Source organism: Chlorocebus sabaeus, chromosome 8 (assembly GCF_047675955.1).
Source record: "Chlorocebus sabaeus isolate Y175 chromosome 8, mChlSab1.0.hap1, whole genome shotgun sequence".
NCBI classification, from domain to species: Eukaryota; Metazoa; Chordata; class Mammalia; order Primates; family Cercopithecidae; genus Chlorocebus; species Chlorocebus sabaeus.
The window spans coordinates 108,160,925-108,183,181 of record NC_132911.1 but is presented as its reverse complement, the minus strand read 5'-3'; the positions used below and the strand labels follow the sequence as shown (position 1 = coordinate 108,183,181).

Here is a 22,257-nt window from a genome sequence, read left to right as displayed (position 1 = left end):
TTGGAGTTGTCCAGGTGAGAGATGATGGTGTAGACTCCAGTGGGAGCCATGGAGAAGGGGAGAGGAGGAGAGGGGTCTTATTTTGGGAGGAGGTAGAACAAAGTAGCTTGATGCTGGCTTGAGGGGTGAGGAAAGATAAATGGTCATGTCATTTACTGAGATGAGAACTCAAGGGAGGAGCAAACTTGAGCAGGTGGGTTGTGGTCAGCATTAAAAGTCAAGAATTCTGTCTGGGCATGTTGGGATTGGAAACCAAGTAAGCAGTTGGACCAAGGACCAGGCAGTGTTATCTTGTTCATTTCTAGGACTGCAGCACACAGCAGCTGGGGCTTCCTCCTCAGCCCTTCCAGATAAGGCTGGGGGAACTTTGAGCTGCTCCTCCTTAGACTCACTCAGCCTTGAGGGTTTTAGCAAAATTTATCTCTTTAATCCATTCCTGAGAGGGATTGTAGAACCTTCTACCAGAATTCAGATTATGCTATTATTCTAAGTGAAGTAACTCAGGAATGGAAAACCAAACATCATATGTTCTCATTCGTAAGTGGGAGCAAAGCTATGAGGATACGAAGGCATAAAAATGGCACCATGGACTTTGGGGACTCAGGGGGAAAGGGTGGGAAGGGGTGAGGGATAAAAGACTACACACTGGGTTCAGTGTACACTGCTCGGGTGATGGGTGCACCAAAATCTCACAAATCATCACTAAAGAACTTACTCATGTAACCAAACACCACCTGTTCCCCAAAAACTATGGAAAAAAAAATTGTAAAGAAAAAAAGGACTCAGATTATGCTCATATTATTCACTGCTGCCAGATTTTTTTGTTTTCCATTTAATGAGTTTTAAGGAAAGGAGGCATGTAGCATTTTCAAATACCCAGCCTGGAAGTCATCAGTCATTTTGTGTAAGATTGAAAAATATTATTAAACTACTGAAAATGATGACACATGTATGACATAGAATATGCTGAGATTATATTCCAACATATTTGGTTATTTCTGTTATCTTCAAATTTCTAGTTTTGCTACAGACAGTGAAAGAAATTACATATATACTTTTCCTTGATAACTACCAAATCCAATTTGGTAACTATCAAATAGCTATTTCCTTTGGGAAGGCAGGAGCAGGCATGGGATTTGGGAAGGGGTTTTGAAGAAGCCTCCATTGTATCTACAAAAAGTTAAAATTCCATAGAGCTGGGTATAGGGTCAGTGTGTTCATCAGTCATCTGTGTTTAAAAATATTTTATAATTTAAAAACGAAAAAATGTTAACATATAAATAAAAATAATTTAAAAATCTGAACATTAAAGACAATGCCCTCCTTCTACCCACTCTACCCTCATTAATCACCTTAAAGAGTGATCTCTTGGGTTTTTCTCTCAGAAAAATGTAATTACTTTGTAATGAAATGTTAATGTTATGTTCTATTCTTAAAGTCACTTCTTACAGTGATGAAGCTATGACTTAATAGAGTTGCTAAATTTTCTTCTAAGTCATTCTTTTAGTATTTTATATTTATCAAGTGAGCTGGTGATGATCTGGAACTTATTTGTTGTTTTCACAAATATAGGACTATCTCAGCAAAAACTCATCATCAGGCTGTTAACGTCAACATTTTCGAGGGCATGGTTTGCCACGGGGTGCCCCTTGTGACTATTTCAAGAGGCAAAGTGGTGTATGAAGCCGGAGTGTTCAGTGTCACGGCAGGAGACGGAAAGTTTATTCCTCGAAAACCATTTGCTGAATATATTTACAAACGAATAAAGCAGCGAGACCAGGTGAGTGTGCCACAGTGGGATACTGCTACAGGTCAGACTGTCTCCTGCTCCTGGATATCTGGTTGGTAGTGGTGGTGTTGACACTACACTTGGTTTAAGGTGTTCCTGGGGTGTCAGGATTGATATGAGAGATTAGAGATGCCATGTTTTAGAGAAACGATCATTATTGGATGGATACATTTCTCCTTGCAGACTGATAGGTCAGTTCGGGATTTCCAGATTGTGGGAGAATCTGGTGAGGGCTTTTGGCAATTGTGTTAGTCAGGGTCCTCCAAGAGGCAGACACCCAGATGGATAAAGGTGTATGAGTTTTATTAGGGGAAACACCTGTGAAAGAAACTAGGAGGTGGCTGGAAAAGATTGGGAGAGCCCTCAGATTTCAAGTTAAGTCTGAAACCAGTGAAGAAAAGAAAGAGAGAAAATGGGTAGGATCATCCTGGAATACCCTACAGTCTAGGGGAGGCTGAGAAAGGCCTTCAGGGAGTCCTAGAGCCATGTCTCAGATCTCCCAGCTACAGGCCAGGCCCAGTCATTGGCTGAGAGCCACTGTGGGAGGTGTGACCTCTGTGCATAAGTGCAATGGAGTTCAGAGCTCAGCCCCAGCCCCTTGAAAAAATGTGCTCCCAGTTGAAGATCTGCAAGGTTCGTTTTTATGACCACCAGTGCAATGGTGGAGTTTTGGGCTGGAGAAGACCTAAATAAAAATTCTGTCTTGCCCTCGCCACCATTTCCTAGCTGTGTGGCCTTGAGCAAGTTTCTCGATCCTCCTTGGGCTCAATTCCCTCATCTGGAAAATGACAACAATGTTTCCTTCCTAACAAATTGTGACACTCAAATGGGTTTTTAAAATGAAAGGCATGGCCCAAAGCAGTAGCTCACCACCCCTGTAATCCCAGCCCTTTGGGAGGCAGAGGTGGGAGAATCACTTGAGGCCAGGAGTTTGAGAACAGCCTGGGCAACAGAGTGAGACCCCATCTCTACAAAAAATTTAAAAATAAAAAATAATTAGCCAGCCACACCAGTGCATTCCAGCCTGGGCAACAGGTTGGTAGGAGGTCAATAAATGTCATTTTTGTCTCTTTGCTTTCCCTTTCTGATGAACAAATCTATATCGAAGACCCCTGTTATTATAAAAGAGATATTTGGGCTTTCACACAAGTTTTGTTTAGTTCACACAGAGTTTGAAATAATTTTAAAATTTTACTATGCCAAATACACTAAAATATTTGAGAATTTTAGATTTTAAAAATCTAGATTTCTGGATTTGGGGGCCAGGGGAAGCAAACCTGTGTCCTCAATCCCACATGGGTCCAATGGGCCAGAGCTAGATGGCAGGCCCCTAGCTAGGAGGTATTTCTGGGTTTCACCCAGAAGGCTTCACACATTACTTGCCTGGCCATGTAGATGGTAGTGTTTGCCACCCTTGGACTAGTTCTAAGGCTTCTCCCTCTTCTTTCTATTTTTCAAATGTACCTCTCCTTTTCCAGAGCTCTCTGGCTGTTTTTTTTTTTTTTTTTTTTTTTGATTCAGTTCATTTGGATCTTGTAGACTCTTTGGTTTCTCCTCTAATGTCTTATGAAAAATTTTTACTTGTGGATTCTCAGAGTCCATTACGCAAGATTTATCCATTTTTAAACACTTCCTAAGGCTTTGATTAGGTATACAAATGTTCTCACGTGCTTTAAATTATCAGAAATGCTATAGTTCTTTTTATGCTGTATTTATATGCTCAGTCAAAATAGATGGTTTAAGGTTACAGTTAATATTTCTGGGGAGTTAGTTTATAAATGTTAACACTAATGGGTGACAAGTAGGTGGTAACTATAAGAATCCTAGGATCCTAGGTGTTTCTGAAGATGTATGTGATAAATAGCAGCAGCACTAACATTTAGTGAGTGCTTACTGAATGCAAGACGCACTGCTAAGGTCTCTGTCACCACAATAACCCTGGGAGGGAGGGAGGTATTTTTTTCACTTAAAATTAAAGAACTGGCCACGCACGGTGGTTCACACCTGTAATCCTAGCAGTTTTGGAGGCCGAGGCAAATGGATTGCCTGAGCTCAGTAGTTCAAAACCAGTCTGGGCAACATAGCAAAACCCCATCTCTACTAAAAATAAAAAAAATTAGCCAGGTGTGGTGGCGCACTTCTGTAGTCCCAGCTACTTTGGAGGCTGAGGCACGAGAATAGCTTGAACCTGGGAGGTAGAGGTTGCAGTGATCCAAGATCATACCACTGCACTCCAGCCTGGGTGACAGAGTGAGACTCTGTCTTAAAAAAAAAAAAAAGTTAGAGAACTGAAGCTTCAAGAAATTAAGAAATTTGTCCAAGTCACACAAGCAAGTATATGGCAGGGCCAGGACATAAACCCTGCTTATCTGATTCCAAAAACTTTATCCTGAAGTAATAATAGATACTGTAAATTATAAACATTGAGTTGAATGAAGTAATGAAGGATAAGTTACTCAGCATTTGTTTTGGAAAAAAGTCTCTCAAGGAAAACATTAATCTAAGTTGGAGGCACTGATGGCAGCTGGTGCATTCATGAGACTATAGCAGTAATCTAGGAGATGAACAGAGAGGGTGGATTTAGGATATCATAAAGTAGTAAAATCAATAGAACTGCGTGATAGATTATGTGACACCTGAAGTGGATCCAAGGCAGGGCCAATCTTGGCATCAGTTCCAGTTGCTTCCAGCAGGGGCGCTAGACTAACAGGGAACCCTGATGGACCATATTTAAATGCTTGGTTTTGCCTTAGTCTTCTTGCAGAGAAAATGTTTTAAGGCAGCAGAAGTCCTCAAATCACTGGTTTCATCAGTTCTTTGCAAATTGTTTTGTGATTTTTTGGCAGAATTAATGCCAACTGCAATTTTTATGAGTTCACTATCAATTCTGTGAATTATTTTAGTTTCTTAATACTTTTTTCTAATATCAAATTTTTAGGCATTTTAGTGCATCATTGTTTTAAAAATACCAATACATGATAGTTATCATGTGTTGTTTTGAGCACTATCTGCCAAGCTCTGTACTAAGTGGTTTATATTCATTATTTTACTTAATCCATACAACAAGCCAAGTGGTAGGTATTATTGCTCCCATTTTACAGAATAGAAAGCTGAATCTCAGTAAGATTAAGTAACTCCCTAGGTTAAGCATTAAGTAAACCTAAGAGCCAGGATTTGTGATAAGGTCTTTTTGATTCCTACTGTACCACTGGACCTCTGTAGAGACAAAAAAAATAAAAGGAAGAAAATAGTCATGAAACCCAAATCACGGAGAAATGCCTTATTAAAAAAATGTTGGTGTGGAAAAGATATTAAATAAAATGGATAAAATTAAATGAGGTTTGGGAACTGTCTGGAGATGGTTCCCTATGGCATTAGGCAAAGACAACTCACAGGATAAAAATATCACATAAAGGTTAAGAAAAAGAATCATAAAAACTCTAAATTTTTAAACTCACATGAGGTTACCAAAGTCTGTGCTTTGGTTTTCATTTCAAATACTCAGATTTCTTTGTGAGTGAGGATAAGAGTTTGAGGGCAAGCAGGAATAGCCAATGCTATTTCTTTGCTTATCTGTTATCCCTACCAAGAAAATTAATCACTTCCTATTCTGGACTCCCAAAGCACACAGTACAGAGTCACATCAGCATTTGCCAGTCCCTGAACTCAGCTGGTCTCCTGGCTAGAGTGTTAGTTCCTTCAGAGCAGCATCTTATTCTTTTTTGCCAGTACTTGGTACATAGCAGGCATCTGGTAAATGAATAAACTGCAAACAGAAGGAGCAAAGGCTATAGTTTCAGAGGTGCATAGAAGGAAATTTAACTAAATTCACCCAGCAGATTGTCCCTGCCTTATTTCAAATAGTGGGATTATCTGTGACAGCTTGATTCTTATCTATGATTTTATTACATAATAATAAAATTTGTCAGCATCATACCATGCAGCTATTACTATTACTGGATCTTTTGGGAAATTTCAAAGGAAAGGAAGGAAAAGACATTTTTATCTGATTTGACAGCTTTGGGGAATTGTTAATTTATTTACTTTAAAATGTAGACAGCTGATCCTAAGGGAAAATATTGAATCAGAAGATGAGGCATCAAATTTTATTTGATAAATATAACATAATAGAATATATTTCAACTTTATATAAAAGTTGTTTAAGGAAAGGAAAGTAAAAGAAAAGAGGAAGGGGAAAATGTAACAGCAACTTGGATGTTCAAGATAATTCTGACTGAGCAAAATTACATATTATTAATTGTTTACCAAAATATATAGCTCTTTAAGTTAAAATGGGTTATGTTTCTTGAATTTTTGTGTGTTTAGAGTATTATAAGTTCCAACAAAATGTGAAAGTATAGACATTTGTTAAGTCATCTCTTTTTTTTCAGTGGTAGGGAACCCCAACCTTTTCTGGAAAATCAGGGTCACATTGCATTTTACAGAGAAACAGGAATAGCTTGGAGTAATGTATGGTTTCAGAATACTGCTGCCAAAGCTTTTAAACTGGGTTGTATCTTTGCAATGATAAGCATAATTTGCCTTGTAGATAAGATAAAATCGAGTGGATGGCTGCTTTGGTCCTTGAGATGGGTATTCTCCATTTCTGAAATAACCATTTTTCAATGTCTTTCTCAAGGTGGTAGCTCAGAGAAAATAATTTAAGACATATCACTTTCCATATAATCCTAATTTCTTCAGATTAATTACTACCAATGCAAGGTAACACAAGAGACATATGTATGCATCTCTGCCCATCTCTTCATTCAGTGGTGTCAGTTTGGTAGCTTGAAATCAGCCAGGGAAGAAGTATTTACACCACAGAGATAGGCAGGTGCTTTAAGTTAGGACTTGAAGGGTGGTGAGGAAAAGGGAAGGTAGAGATAGTTGTTAATATTTACCAGCACATCACTATACACAAGACCCTTTCTAAGTACTCTTTTTCATGCTTTATCTAATCAGTCAACATTCGTTTAGTAAATATTTATTGACCACCAATTCTGTTCCAAGCACACTTTAATTCTTACAACAACCCTTGGAGGTAAGTAGTGATATTCCTATTTTATAGGTTAAGAAATATAGGCTCAGTGAGCTCACCTAGTTACTAAGTGACAGTGTTGGGACTCAAACCCAGGTTTGTCTACCTCCAAAGCCAGTCCCTTTAACCTGTATCACTGCAGTATCCTAACCATAAAGTTTAATCTCTACTCAAACAAATAGCCACCCATTCCCCCATCCTCAGGATATCACTCCCTCAGATAATTTTTGTGTTTTTAGTAGAGACGGGGTTTCACCATGTTGGCCAGGCTGGTCTTGAACTCCTGACCTCAAGTGATCAGCCTGTCTCAGCCTTCCCAAGTGCTGGGATTAGAGGTGTGAGCCATCACGCCCAGCCCAATATGACTAAATTTACTATCAACTTATGTCTTCGTTTTTCCTTGTTTACCTAACCAAAAAGCATTTCTGCAGTTATGAAAGTATAATGATAATTGGAATTAATGTTTATTTATAGAACCATAAATTATATAATTATCATTTCCATCTCTCTATTAATTTGTCACAATGACAACTATCATCAGATACCAAGAACTCAAGTTCAATTCTCATTTACCAAAGTAAACCACCAATGTCCTGCTAGGCGAGATGCCACTTATGTCTTCTGTATTACTTATATTTTGTGCATGCTGCTATAACAGAATATCTGTGGCTGGTTAATTTATAATGAACAGACATTTATTAGCTCACATTTCAGGAGGCTGTGAAGTCTAAGAATGAGGGGCTGGCATCTAGAGAGGGCCTTCTTGCTGTGTCATCCCACCAAGGAAGGCATCACATGGCAGAAGGGCAAAGAGAGGAGAAGGGGGAGAGCCAAAGGGACCAAACTTGTCATTTGATAAGGAATCCACTCCCAAGATAGCAGCATTAATCCATTCATAAAGGAAGAGTCCTCATGGCCTAACCATCTATTAAAAGTCTCACCTCTTAATACTGTTACAATGGCAATTAAATTTTAACATGAGTTTGAGATGGGACAAACATTCAAACCACAGCAACAGCCACTTGTGGTTTTACCCTCAAATCATTTTATTTGATTGTGATACCATCAAGATGGAAAGAATTGCTGTCAAGGTGTGATCATCTAATCTTGACCAGCATGTACTAGGGGGAAAAAAAAAACATAATCAGATTAGCCTTCCAATGGTGTGTTCTCAGGACTTGAGTCTCTTGAAGTATTCCTTGAGAAAGCTGTCAAATAATTTTAGATGATGTTACCCTCAGGTGATACAATTGCCCAATATCATCAAAAATTTCAAGAGGTCCTACAGTCAAGAAATCTCCCTTCATTTAACAAATGTTTGTGGAGCACCAGCCACTATTCCAGATGCTGAGGATATAAGCATTAATAAGACAGCCAGTCTGATCACAAAGAGCTTATATTCTACTTGTTTCAACTGTGGTTCATGGTGCTTATGTTCTAGTTGTGTTTGAGACAATTTTACACTTCTTTGTGCTGTAGCCAATGAACACAAAGGAGATAAAGGATTCTGGAGATAAAGGAGTCTGGAGATCAAGAGACATCAAAGCTGGAGATAAAATTTGGGAATCATAACATATAGATTTAAAACCGTGAGTCTAAGGTCACCAAGGAGACTATATTAGAGAAGAAAGTGGGCTTACAACAGAGCTCTGGGCCCACCAACCTTCAGAGGTGTAGGAGAAGAGCAAGCATCAGTGGAGCCTGAAAGGCTGACCAGTGAGGCAGGAAGACCATCAGGAGAACATGGAGAAGAGAAACCTGCTGTCTTTGTTCAATCCAGAATACTCTGTTTCTTCATCCTGGTTTTTCTCTGTGTTTTATGCTGCATAAATGTCCTCTAAGAATTAGGTATGCTTTTGGCCAGGAGAATAGGGATGGAGTCTTTATTATCGCCATACTCATCTAGGATGCCAGAGAAAGAGGCTCACTTTATTTTGACCCTGACTGCTAGTGTCAAGTACATACATTAAGCAATGGCTCTGCCATATGCTGGGGTCTGTGTCAGGCTGGGCAGTTCATACTTCAGACAGAGGTTTGCCATTGTCGTTAGAGAGAAGGAATAAGGCAAGCATTGCTAAGTGTTGGAGGTTAAGTCTACTTAGAAAACAAATGTGCAGCTGAACTTTTGAATAACAGCAGTGATGGTTTCAGATTCTGCAGGAGTGCCATCACTTTTCCATTTTGTCACAGTGAACATCTAGTGATGTCCTAAAACATGCCCAGAGAACAATGCCAGGAGCGACAGACAGCACAAAGATGAAGAAGGCATGAGTCTAGCCATCATAGAGCTTATGTAACCCACTTCTAAGGTTGAGCAAATATTAAAGGGTTAAAAGGGCTGAGAGGCTTGAGACTAGAACTCAAGTTGTCTTTGATTTCCGTCAACTTATCTATCAAAGGGAAAGACTGTGGAGTGTGAGGCAGCACAAGACTCCTGACAGGAGGCTGCTTGTTTCGGAGGTGGCCGTGCACGCAGGCGTGGTTCCCATCCATGGCTGTTCTGGGAGGAAAGCAGACCTGGCCCACCCAGAGCCTCAGAGGTAGTCAAGAGAGAGACAGTATGTAGGTTAGACCCGGCCAGTCGGGTCAGAGATGTGTGATGGTCAGCGTGACCAGGGTGACAAGCCAGACATGACTGGCTCCATGACTGAACAGCCAGGAAGCAGTTTGTAGGCAGCTGGCCACAGAAAAATTACAGCCTAGGCCAGGCTCAGTGGCTCACGCCTGTAATCCCAGCACTTTGGGGGACTGAGGCAAGTGGATGACTTGAGGTCAGGAGTTCAAGACCAGCCTGGACAAAGTGGCGAAACCCTGTCTCTACTAAAAATACAAAAATTAGCTGGCCATGGTGGTGTGCACCTGTAATTCCAGCTACCTGGGAGACTGAGATATGAGAATCATGTGCACGTGGGAGGTGGAGTTTGCAGTGAGCCGAGATTGTGCCACTGTGCTCCAGCTTGGGTGACGGAGTGAAACGCCATCTCAAAAAAAAAAAAAAAAAAAAGAAAGAAAGAAAAGAAAAGTACAGCCTGGAGAACAGATAAATGATGCAGCACAACAAAAGAGCATGACAGAAACTGAGTCAGCCCAGGCCAGGCCAAACCACAAAAAGAAGAAAGCAGGCTTAGATGGGAAACCCCCTTCATACCTCCCTCCCCCAAAATCCCTTCTACCCATATCTATTGAGTGCTTGTTATGGAGAAAGAGAGTAGCACACCAGCCCTCTGTCTGCTGGGGGAGACTGACAAGTGAACAGATTATTCCAGAAACCTGGGGTAAGGAAGACAGTGCATAGGGCACAGAGGGCCAGAGTTTCCTAGACTGATGATTAGCTGAGCTGAGTAATAAAAGAGAAGTCAGATAATTACACAGAAGTGAGAGCGGCAGCCTAGCCCATCCAAAAGCATGGTCCTGACCGGGAGCTACCAGGAAGGATTCTGATGTGCCTGGAGTGGGTGGTGCATGTTCCTAGAGCCTGCAAGCTGGGTTCTGGGGAAGCATCCTCTAGGTGATGGAGCAGCCTGTAGAGCAAACCCAGCCCTGAGTGAAGAGGACAGGCCCTGTGTGTGATGGCCCCACCTGAGTCACCGGCATAGGCAGTCAGTTCCCAAGAAGGAGTCCAGGACAGACAAAAAATGAACAGCTGAAAATCCCAAGTAGTGTAGGTTCAAGGAAGTAGTGTAGGAAGAGGGAGACGGAGTGGGATCTGAGGAGGGCTACACAGCACACAGTAGGCCGCACAAAAGTCTGCTCACTTAGGCCACATGCTCCAGAGGCGCTCACTGCAGAAGAGCCTGAAGATTGAACTGAAATCAATAGGCTTTGAATGCCATAGGCTTTGCTGAGTATGAATGCCAAGAAGAGCATAGAGGAGGAAAGCCCTCTAGGTGATAGGCAGGAACGAGCTGAAAGAAGGACATAAATCTTGGTTTGCTCAGATGGGCCTGGATTATATTTATGTTAATTATGTTTAGTGCCCTTTTCATGTTCAGAAGTGTCCTACTTTGGATGATAAATTGTACAGTCGCCCCAGGTTTAAGTGATATTCATGCAGTCTGGCTTGGAAAGTAAAGCCAGGAGAGGAAAAAACAAAAAACAAAAAAAAAAAACAGGGACCAAGGACCTGAAAGGCAGGATGCGGCCAGAGAGTGGGGTATTAGGTGAGTTTAAGGTTTCAGATGTGGTGCTCCAAGGTGGTAGAAATGGGAGGCTGGCGCTTCATTTCCTGGTGTCTGTGTTCCTCAAGATGATGACAGGGATCAAGGACTGAGTAGATAGTGAGCCAAAATGGAAGTCCAGCAAAGTGGGCAGAGGCTTGGCCTGGTGAGGGAAGGGCAGGGGTCCCCCCATTTCCTGAGCCCTCAGTTGCCCACCTGGTGCTGGGCTTCAAGTTCTGTGGCTGCAGGGGCTGCGGGCCTTGTTCTGTGTTGGATCCTTGGTGTTTGGCATGCTCTCTGGGGCTGTGTGAGCTCAGTGAATATCTGCGGAATGAATGAAGAAAATGCTTTGGCCCTGGAAATTCTCAGCTATCTAAGAGATAGGTTTATTTCCCCCATTTCATGGATGAGGAAGTAGGCCTGGAGGCATTAATTAAGTTGTCAGTTTCCTACACGTAGTAAATGGCAAATGGAGAATTCTAACTGAGATCTGTCTCACTTCAAAGGTCACACCGTTGATCACTACAATGTATTAGTTTTGGTGGTCAAGATGAGACCCATAGTCATTTGTTATCTGTGTGTGTGTGTGTGTGTGTGAGAGATTTCAAAACTCTGCTCAAGCACTGACAGCTCTAGCTGAATCCAGCAGAGGGTTCTGCTGCATAGTCAGTCACCAACGAGGTGAGATTCTGTGGACAATTCATAATGCACAGAGACAGGAAAGGGGAAAGCACACACAATTGCTAGAACCTGAAGCAACTGCTCTGAGTGTTAGGAGAGGTACAAAGAAGCACTGCAAACTCAGGCAAGTAGGATTGGAACTAGAAGAAAAGGTCAGATGTTGGAAAGGACAGTAGGAGACTATTGTGGGACTCAGAAGGGCATGAGGATATGGCAGAGGCCCCAATGAGTGTGCCTGGGCCTCTGTCTGTTGCAGATTAGTACCCACAAAAAGTGGGACAATCCAGATTCTCAAGGTTGCCAGGAATTTCTGTGAAAGGCCAAGGGGATTGGGAGGCATGTGATAAATTTACAAGATACTTTTTTTGCTCTCACAATTCATAAAGGGAGCTACATTTAACTTTGAACTCAAGAAAATAAACCACAAAAGAGAAATGAAATGTTCTCTTTCAGACTTGCACACCTACCCCCGTGGAGCGTGCACCCTATAAGGGAGAAGTCGCCACACTGAAATCCAGAGTGACAAAAGAAGATGCCACAGTGGGGACCAGGAAACAGGCCTACCCCTGAAGTGTGTGCTGTCGGTAAGGGACTGTGGACAAGAAAAGTCTTCCTGCCTGAGAGCATATGAAATTAGCATCTCTAATTTGAGTTGAAGAGACCAAGGTCAGAGGCTTCACAGTGATCTAAGACTCAAGGACAATTGAGCCCAGGGACGACTGATCAAAGCAGAGCATTTAGATAAGGCTTCCAGATTGTAGAAGGCCTTGGGCTTGCTAGAGAGTCATTCTTTGAGATGTTAGGAAACATTCAATACAGCCTTGGGGAATCAACTATGAGCAAGATGCAGTAAGGAGGCTGATAACATACAGAGGGAACTACTTAAGACAGGGAGTACAATTTCATGGTCAAAATTTACAAATGGATTAGGACCTTATCTGGAGAAATGAATCTTCATATTGTAAATACAACGGTATTCTACAATTCAGAATAAATGAAAAATGAATAAAATGTTGCTTTAGGGGGTATAATCCTCCAGAAAAATTCTTCGATAGTATCTGATTATTTCACAATTAGTTTTGGAAATAATATTACAGATACAGTCATTTTTGCAAAAGTATTTGAGCACTTCATCAGTTTTCTCTGTCTTTTGACAGGCTGATCTTTCTTTTCTGAAGTGTCTAGTATCATCATCCTTGTCAATTTTCTTTCTTCAATTGTCTTCTGGTCCTGCTCTCTCAGATCCCCATTTAACAGTGGCTTTGCTGTAATTTTAGCATCTCCCTAATATCACTTCCACTGACTTCATGAAATCTACGTGTTTTGCCAGTTTTGCAATTTTGCTAGACTCCTAATTTTTTTTTTTTTTTTTTATGTGTGATATGTTTTCAGACATTTCAACATGTGGCCGTCTGGACAAGACTTAACCTCAGAGGTTGACCTAATGGACCTGGTTAGACATTTGTGTTAATGAGAGGCACAGTTTGACGACGGTCTGGCTTTCTACATACTGAAGCACTGCACCTTTTCACATTTTGACAACCTCTTATTCCCTGCATAAATCCTGTTCCTGCAGGGATTTGGATAATGAGGGCTTGGATGGCAAAGCCCTCTGTGCTACATGCCATGTTCTTTCATTATTGAACGGTGTGTGTTTAACAAGACTATCTAGCCCAAGGTCTCAAACTTTTTGTCATTTTCAGACTACCAGAATTATTCTTCTAATCAGGATGATTTTATTAAAAATTCAGGGAAAGATTAGCAAGAGAAAGAAATGCGATTGAATGCTATAACATGCTATTAATGACATTTATAGGAGCAGGATTAGTGTTTACTTTGATTATAGCATTTCTTGGGGGCTCGGTTTGAATTCTGCATCTCTTTGTGAGGGAGAATGTTACAGTGAGTTCCTTTCATTCTCTTCAAAGGTAAAATCAGAGGAAAGGAGGCTGCCATTCCTTTCACAGCCAAACGTTGTCAACCCATGGAGAAGCAGGCCTTATTCGACTCCCTGGGATCCTTTAGAAAAAAATCACCGCTCTAGACTTCTTTGATTTTCTTTCAGAAGCAATTGCTGTCTTTCTCACTGTGTCTTTGTTGCTGCATAAGATTGAAGGTATAAATGTATATTGTTGTGATGGAAAGGCTGTGTGGAAATTCATTGATGATACTTTAAAATGTCATCTTTGCTTGTACTAGATTTCTTACTTAGAGTTTTTAAACATCATTTTCTTGTTTAAATAGTTTCTTTTTTTAAGAAAATGGTTACATTAGTTTTAAAAAAGCTCTGTGATTTTACTTTTTATTGTAATTAATAAACATTGAGATCTTCGTTTTATATCTTATCTGATTTATTTGTGTCTCCTTCTATCTAGTGAGATTGAGATTCTAGGAGGTTGGTTTTCATTTGAGAGCATGAGTTCCTGGCCATGTCTCTTCAGCAACTTTTGGAAATCTAGTCTCAGAAAATCCCACCTAATCAAATTAGATGCTCAAATTTAAAATAAGTCCAAGACAAATTATCCAATCACAATGATGAATGTGGGATTTGAGGGAATTAAATGGAATCAGCATGGCTGAAAGATGCTACGTTAATACCTTCCTTCCCCTACACTTCCTAGTCTATGGTATGATCCTTCTGTGTGTGCAGAGAAGCTAAGATTAGATTTCTTCTCCTGGGTAACTAGGTCAAGCAGGATTTTTAAAACAGGGAATAAAATTGGGGTGATTATGCTCTCCTTGCAGGTGCATCTGCCCCCAACATACTCACTTAGGAGTATATTTGTACATTTAACAAAGGGTAGTAGAAATTCAGTTTACCCAATTGTGATTTGTTTTGAGCACACAGAGAAAAGACAGTGAGCTGCACCTGAAGAAAATCCTTCTGTTTCAATCAAACTACAGCTCTTTTTTCTCAGGTTAAGAGGTACTTTAAAATATTTATTTCTCTCCTCTACTTTGGTTGACAATGGGAAGTCTACAATAAGACTACTGAATCCTCTCAAAAGGAATATATAAATTGCTTTCTTACCCCGAAGTCAATTCCCACTCATCCTTTGGTATTCAGCTGAAATAGCACCCCACTAAGAGTCTTACCCAGATCTGACATGCTCCTCCGTAGGAGGCCAAGCATACACCCATCACCATGCCTTATCTTGTTGCCTTATAACACCTGTTCTACTTGTCCATCTCCTCTAGGAAACTGAAAGCTTCTTCAGGACGGGGCCTGTCTGGTTCACTATTATTTCAGCAGCATCTAGCAGACTACCATGCAATTGATGGGTATTCAATGGATATTTATTAATACTCAGATAAGGGAGGAAGTGAAGGAGTTCCTGTTCAGTTCTCAAATTCATAAATTTAGTGAGAACTCTCAACAAAATAGGGACAAACTTTGTAGAACATTTTAGTGTAAGGCTGCTTTAAATGGAGAGCGCAGGTCATTATCTATTTGATAGATCTGTGTGGGAGAATGAAATAGCTATAGGATTCTGCATCAATAAAGACATTTGAAATGAATGTGGAAATCCCTTTGTTGCTTTTATTAGATTTTGTTGCAATATTTTTATGGAAAGATAGGTCTAAATAATAATACAAAGCAACAGAAAAACATAATTCAAGCTATTAATATTTAATACCATAGTTTTCAAGGCTGCCTCACTATGCAGTGAAAGATTTGTCATTAACCAATTGCATTTTTAAGGTCTGCAGAAAGAATAGGTGGAATGAGTAACATTCCTTTTCCATATTCCCCTTCCATTGCCTCCCTTCTCCCCTAGGTACTGTGATGGATTGGGAGGGAACCATGTGTTCATGGTGGGCCCTAAACTTGGCTCCTCTATTGACTAACGATGAGGCCTTGAGAAATTTTTAAAACTGAAATACGAGATTATTGAAACATACAAAAGGCATCAAAATTAACACAACCACATCTCTGAACCTATTGCCCAGTGTGGAAAATAAAACTTCACCAATACGGTTGAAGTCCTCTGTGTTTCTCTCCCTGTGGTTTGCCCCTTCGTTCCCCAAGGTAACCAGTGTCCTGATCTGCTGTTTTATTCCAGTGTCTGTCATTTATACCGTTTTCTTTTTTTTGAGACAGAGTCGCCCTGTTACCCAGGCTTGAGTGCAGTGACTCGATCTCAGCTCACTGCAACTTCCACCTCCTAGGTTCAAGTGATTCTCATGCGTCAGCCTCCTGAGTAACGGAGACTACAGGCGCCCTGCAACACACCCAGCTAATTTTTGTATTTTTAGTAGAGATGGGATTTCACCATGTTGCCCAGGCTGGTCTCAAACTCCTGACCTCAAGTGATCTGCCTGCCTTGGCCTCCCAAAGTGCTGGGATTACAGGCATGAGCCAGTGCACCCAGCCTATACCTTTGCTATGTATGTACTTATTTCTAAGCATTGTTTTGTATATCAGGGGCCTCCAACCCTTGGGCCATGAACTGGTGCACAGCAGGAGGTGAGCAGCAGACAAGCATTGCTGCCTGAGCTCCACCTCTGTCAGATCAGCGGCAGCATTAGATTCTCACAGGGCAAACCCTATTGGGACTGTGCTTACAAGGACCTAGGTTATGTGCTCCTTATGAGAATCTAATGCCCGATGATCTGAAGTGGGACAGTTGTATCCAGAAACCATCCCTCCCAACCCCTAGTCTGTGGAAAAATTGTCTTCCATGAAACCAGTCCCTGTTGCCGAAAAGGTTGGGGACTGCTGTTGCATGTGGCGAAATCTTACAAAAGCACAACATAGTATGTATTGTCTTGATTCCTGCTTTTTTGTGGTCAACATGTTTGGGAGTTGTTTTCATAGGTCTAGTTCTGGTTATTTACTGTATTGCTGTGTAGGATTGCATGGTAATAACCACACCGCAATCTATTTAGGCATTCTCTTGTTTAAAAGACATTTAGATTGTTTCCATTCTTTGCTATCACAAACAACACTGTCATAGGCAATTCTGTGCAGATTTCCTCATTGACATGTGTGACAGCTCCTCCAGGGCACATGCCTTTAGCACAGGGGAGTGGGACTGGTGAATCCTAAGGTGGGCCCTTTCTCGCCTCACTTAAATACTGGCAAATTGTCTTCCAAAGTGGTGAGTTATGCCCTCATTAAGAGAGTGTACAAGTTTCTGTTGCTCCACATTCTCATCAATATCAGATATTGTCCAATTTACTAATTTTGCCATTCAGATCCATGTAAAAGGGATCTTACTGAAGTCTGAATTTGCATTTCCTGAGCGCTAATGAGGCTGAGCTCCTTTTCATTGTGTAAATTAATTGATCTTTCTAAGCCTCTATTTTTTCATTTGTAAGAGGAGAATGATAAGGGTATCTGCCCAATACACATGGACACCGAAGCTGAGACTGTATGGTCAACAGTGCTAGCTATGATGACTGTGTTAACAGCCATGCAGTGAGTTAATAAATGATGTGCTACCCAGAGACTGCCAAAGTCGACTGTTCTTCTCTTTCTGTGGGGAAGTTCACTATGCTTTGTAGTTTCAACTCCTTTGGCAGCTGCAGAAGCACGGAAGCCAAGAATGGGAAGGATGAGTGAGCCCAGGCACAGGGTGAGGGCGTCAGGCGGGCCTGGAGAGGGTCAGTGGGCCTGGGTCCCAGGCGCTAGCATTGTGAGCTGTCTGAGTTGGAGTGCAGACTGAAATAGGGGAATGGGTAGAGCCTCACTCTCAAGTGACCCGTGCAGGTGCAGCAGGTCCCAGTGTCAGCATCCAGGCCAACTATAGCAGGCCGTTTTCTCTCCTTTCTCTCTGTACATGATGCAGCATCCTACAGGGGAATGATTAAGAACTTGTCAGAGGCTTTAAAGTCACAAGAGCCAGTTAAGCAAGATAGGTAAACTTCCTGAGCCTCAGTTTCTCTATTGAAAAAGTAAGAGTAATTAATCATACCTCTTTTTCACGGGATGGTTGAAAGGACACATTGGGATGGCACATGCAAAGCCCCAGCTCTCCCTCAGTGGTGGACAGATTCAGCCTTGTCTCCTTCTCTTGCCCTACCACAACTGCCACTCTTTTCATTCCCATGTATCCAATACAGAAACCCCTGAAGGCAAATATTTAATTAGGTTTATTTTTGTCAAATGCACTTTCTCCCTTTACTTCGTTTTGGAGAATATCTGTGGACAAGTTAAAATTTAAAAAAAAAAAAAAAGAAACACAGAGCGTCCATCATCTATTAAACACCAACTGTTTATAAAATACAGAAGCAAACTCCTTAGTTTGGCTGCCACTGGTCCTCAAATGCCTTGCACAGGGAGTGGCACAGAGAAGTGCTCAGTAAATCCTTGATAAGGGAATGAATTAACCTTGGGAACAGAAGATGACAGAGGAGGAGGAGAGGAATAATTCATGAAAGAAAAGTAACACTACTACAGATCGTTATTTGTGTCCAGGGGTCAGGACTCCATTTGTCTTAAGAGCCATCCTAGTGTTACTGGTGATTGTAAAAATATAAATGGCACTGGGGAGTGGCCTTCTGAGACTGTGGGCTTAGGCGAGCTTGCACGACCAGCTGCGGGAGTGAAAAAGCATTCAGGGTGTTTTCAAGCAGTGGTTTATATTTTTGTTTGTTTGTCAGTTTTTTTTTTTTTGCCTTTTGACAGGATGCAGTCTTCACAAGCACATAGGACTGTAGCTTTTTCTTTAATAAAACTTATAAATGTGCTCAATAGAGTCTTAATGATAATATTTATTTGGCCCTTATTAGGTGCCCAGACTTGTGTTAAGGTCTGTATAGATGCCATCATTTAATTGTCTCCGCAGCCCTATGAGGGCAATATTATTACTATTATTTTATTATATATATAATATGTTGTATTATCTATTATATATTTTATATATTATATAATATAATAAATTATATATTGTATAATAATTCATATTACTAATTATTACTAATTATTAATAATTATAATATATAATATATATAATATATAATATATTATATATAATATTATTATATATAATATATTATGTTTATATTGTTTATTATATATTATATTACTATTTCATTAATATCATTAATAATCATTATTATTTTATTATTATTAACAAATTATTATTATTTTATATTATTATTATTTAACAGATGAGAAAATGAAGGCTGAGAGAGGTTGAGTAACTGCCCAGAGGCACTCAGCAGGTCAGTGGGTGGCCCAGGAGATGAATTCTGGTCCATTTGACTTCACATCACCCCTCTAATGTATCTGTTAGTCAAGACTTTGGAAATAACCCACTCCTGAATGATGTACATCATTAGAGCTCAGAAGAAAAAAGAACCTGAACATCATTAGAGCTCAGGAGAAAATATCAGGAACTCACAGTTATTAAGGGCTCACCTAATAAGCCCCAAACCCTCTACAAACATTAGTTCACATGATCCTTCCACCAACAACATGAGGCAAGCACCGAGATTATTCTCACTTTATACATGGTGAAACTGAGGCACAGAGAGGTCCATTAACTGTAACTTTTCAGGCTACACAGGATGACACGGAAAGGAGTTTCCAAGGTGTATTAAGTCTTTTCAGTAAACAGTTTCCAAACCAATATCAGTAAAGTGTATCATCTCATCTCTACAGTCTTGCTAAAAACTGTCTCCAATTACTAATACATAAAAAGCCAAAGCATGAGAAATGATTTTCTGAAATCAGTGGCAGTTATCATGGACTCAGACTTGATTCCTTATGAGAAATCTAGCATTCAGTCTCTCTTGGAGCAGCCTGAAGGTTAGTTGTTTTGTTTTCTTTTAAACATCTTATTTAAGAGAATTGAATCCAAATTTGATGTTTTTCCCTTTTGAACCCAAAGTCAAGAGCACAGGTGGGAAACGGAGGCTGGCGAGCGGTGGGTGGGAGAGACCCATGGTGCCAAGGGCCTCTGAGTGGGCTGCTTCTCCTGGTGGGGGTCGCTCGGCTGCTGAGAAAGTGCTATAGACCAGTGGGGGCCTGGCCACGCCGGCCCTCCAGTCATCCGGAAACTGAACTTGAAGCAGAGTCAATGAGGACACGCTGTTCCTGGGCTGCCCCATGCCCATCAGCCCCTCTGCCAGGGGCACTTCCCATGATGCAGAGTGGGCTTGACTCCGGGAACCCGGCATTAGCCCCGGCTCTGCACCATTTGCCTGTGGGGCTCGTGCAAGTTACAGCTCCACTCTCAGCCTCCCGGTCTTCACCTCCGTGGGAGGAGGTGCGACTGGTGGTGTAAGGAAGGGTGCAGAGCACAAAATCTAGAATCAAACTGACTGGATTCAAAACTTCCCTCTGTCACTTACCACTTGTGTAACTTAGGCAAATTACTGAAATTTGCTCAGCCTCACGAGTCTCATCTGTAAAATGGGGCAATAATAATACCTACCCCCTGGGTTTGAGGAGAATTAACTAAGACATAAGCAATTAACATTGCCCTGAGCACGAAGTAAGCCCTCAATCAATGACAGCTACTATTATTTCTTTGAGCTTGACTGCCTTATTGCTCTACATCAAAGCAGGACGAAACCATCCGATGTCATCTTAGAAACTTCCAGTCTCCTCTGAGTTACACCTGATGGCCACTGCTGCTCAATACTACAATTACAACACTAAAACTGAAAGACAAAACAAGCTCTTCAGCCCATAGCGATAGACTATTGCCCTCCTGTTTACTTTTGTGGGTTCCCTGATTGATATGGTTTGACTGTGTCCCCACCAAATCTCATCTTGGATTGTAGTTCCCATAATCCCTATGTGTACTGGGAGGTAATTGAATCGTGGGGGCGGTTACCCTTGTGCTATTCTCATGACAATGACTGAGTTCTCACGAAATCCGATGGTCTTATAAGGGGCTTTCCCCCATTTTGCTCGGCACTTCTCCTTGCTGTCACCATGTGAAAAAGTATGTGTTTGTTTCTTCCTCCACTACGATTGCTAAGTCTTCTGAGGCCTGTCCAGCCCTGCAGAACTGTGAATCAATTAAACCTCTTTCCTTTATAAATTACCCAGTCTCGGGTATGTCTTTATTAGCAGCATGAGAAAGGACTAATACACTGGCTTAAAGAGTGATTTCTGCCTGGGCACAGTGGCTCACGCCTGTAATCCCAGCACTTTGAGAGGCTGAGGCAGGTGAATTACTTGAGGCCAGGAGTTTGAGACCAGCCTGGCCAACATGGATCACTTGAACCTGGTCGGAGGCAGAAACTGCAGAGAGCCACAATCACACCACTGCACTCCAGCTTGGGCAACAAAGCAAGACTCCATCTCAAAAAAAATAAAAAAGAGTGATTTCTTATTTTAACCATTGAGGTGCACCGAAGCACAATCTTGTTCCTCACGTAATTTACGAAACCGCTTAAGAAATAGACCTGGCTGTTTTCTTTTCCAGTTTTCTCATGAGCCAATTAAATGATAAGACTTTCAGTCTCCCCAAATACATTATTTGAGTTAATTACTGCTGAATGAGATGTCAACAATCGTTGGAATAAAACACTTCTGCAACACTCTTCTAAAGTTATAAATGTTTTGGAACTTTGTTTTCACAAAAACCAAACTTAAACTGAAAGTGTTTATTCCTCAAAACTAGTATTATAATAGAGAGAGAGAGTTGTTTGCTGGATGAAGTCTTCATTATATCCAAACGTAGTTCAGACTTAAACTTTATTCAGATGAGAAATAAGAGCAAGACAGAAATTTATGGATAGAAAGAGCTTTTAGTTTCATATCACAGATGAGGAAAGGGAGGCTCAGAGGATATATGACACTGAGCTGCCTTCCTCACTCCCCTATTCACTGCGAGCTCTTGCCCTTAGACAACTAATACTTATTGAGTATATATTATGTGCCAGGTATTGACACCAGTGACAAAATTGTGAATTAAAAAAAAAACTGTTTCTGCTCTCCTGGAAAAAACAGACATTGATCACAAGCCAGCATAAATATACTGTAGTGCTACAAAGAAGGGGAATACAGTGAAACAAGAACCTGAAAGAAAAGATTTGGTGATTTGGGGAGTGGTCAGGGAGGGCTTCCCTGAGGAAGTGATGTAAGAGCTGAGACCTGATGAATGGGTAGGAGATAACCAGGCAAAGGAGGGAAGGAAAGGCTTCCTGCAGAGAGCCATGTGTGCAGCTGGAGCTGGGGAGGGTGAGGACCTGGAAGGGTGAGTAAAAAATGAAGGCTGAAGTATGGGGTGGGCGCAGTGGGAGAAAATGAAAGAGAAAGATGAGACAGAGAGAGATTAAGATTGAGAAAGAGAGAGACTGAGAAAGCCTGAGAAAGACAAAGATGATCCTAGAGGAACCAGGACAGTTTTTCTTCATCCTAGGAGCAATAGGAAGCCTTTGAAGGGTCTTAGGCAGAGTTCTGATCTGATCAGAACAGCATTCCGTAAGGATTACTGAAGCTATAGCACAAAGGATGAATTGGAGAGGACCAGAATGGAAACCTACTGGCCAGAAAGGAGGCCGTTGCAGGTGTCTAAGCCAGAGATGGTGATAATTTGCACAAGGGTGGTGGTGGTGGTGGTAGAGATGAAAAGTGGGACATTTGAGGAACATTTCATTGGTTACATTGACCAAAACAACAACAACAA

At 41.1% G+C, this 22,257-nt stretch overlaps 1 protein-coding gene across 3 annotated transcripts in view; it reads left to right on the top strand.

Moving 5' to 3' along the window:
• The window catches only part of DPYS (dihydropyrimidinase), an 86,567-nt gene extending 72,564 nt beyond the window's left edge, over positions 1-14,003 (top strand). For 2 of the 3 annotated variants that reach the window (XR_498654.3, XR_012093739.1), the window contains exon 9: positions 1,573-1,674. Coding sequence is in view for 1 of the 3 variants with exons in the window: in XM_008001327.3 (XP_007999518.3) it covers positions 1,573-1,780; positions 12,119-12,235 (325 nt within the window). In the remaining 2 variants the exon portion in view is untranslated. Of the gene's footprint in view, positions 1-1,572; positions 1,781-12,118; positions 12,250-13,593 lie in introns of those variants that run through there. The other variant, XM_008001327.3, reaches the window with a different exon arrangement.
• Positions 14,004-22,257: the final 8,254 nt, after the last annotated feature.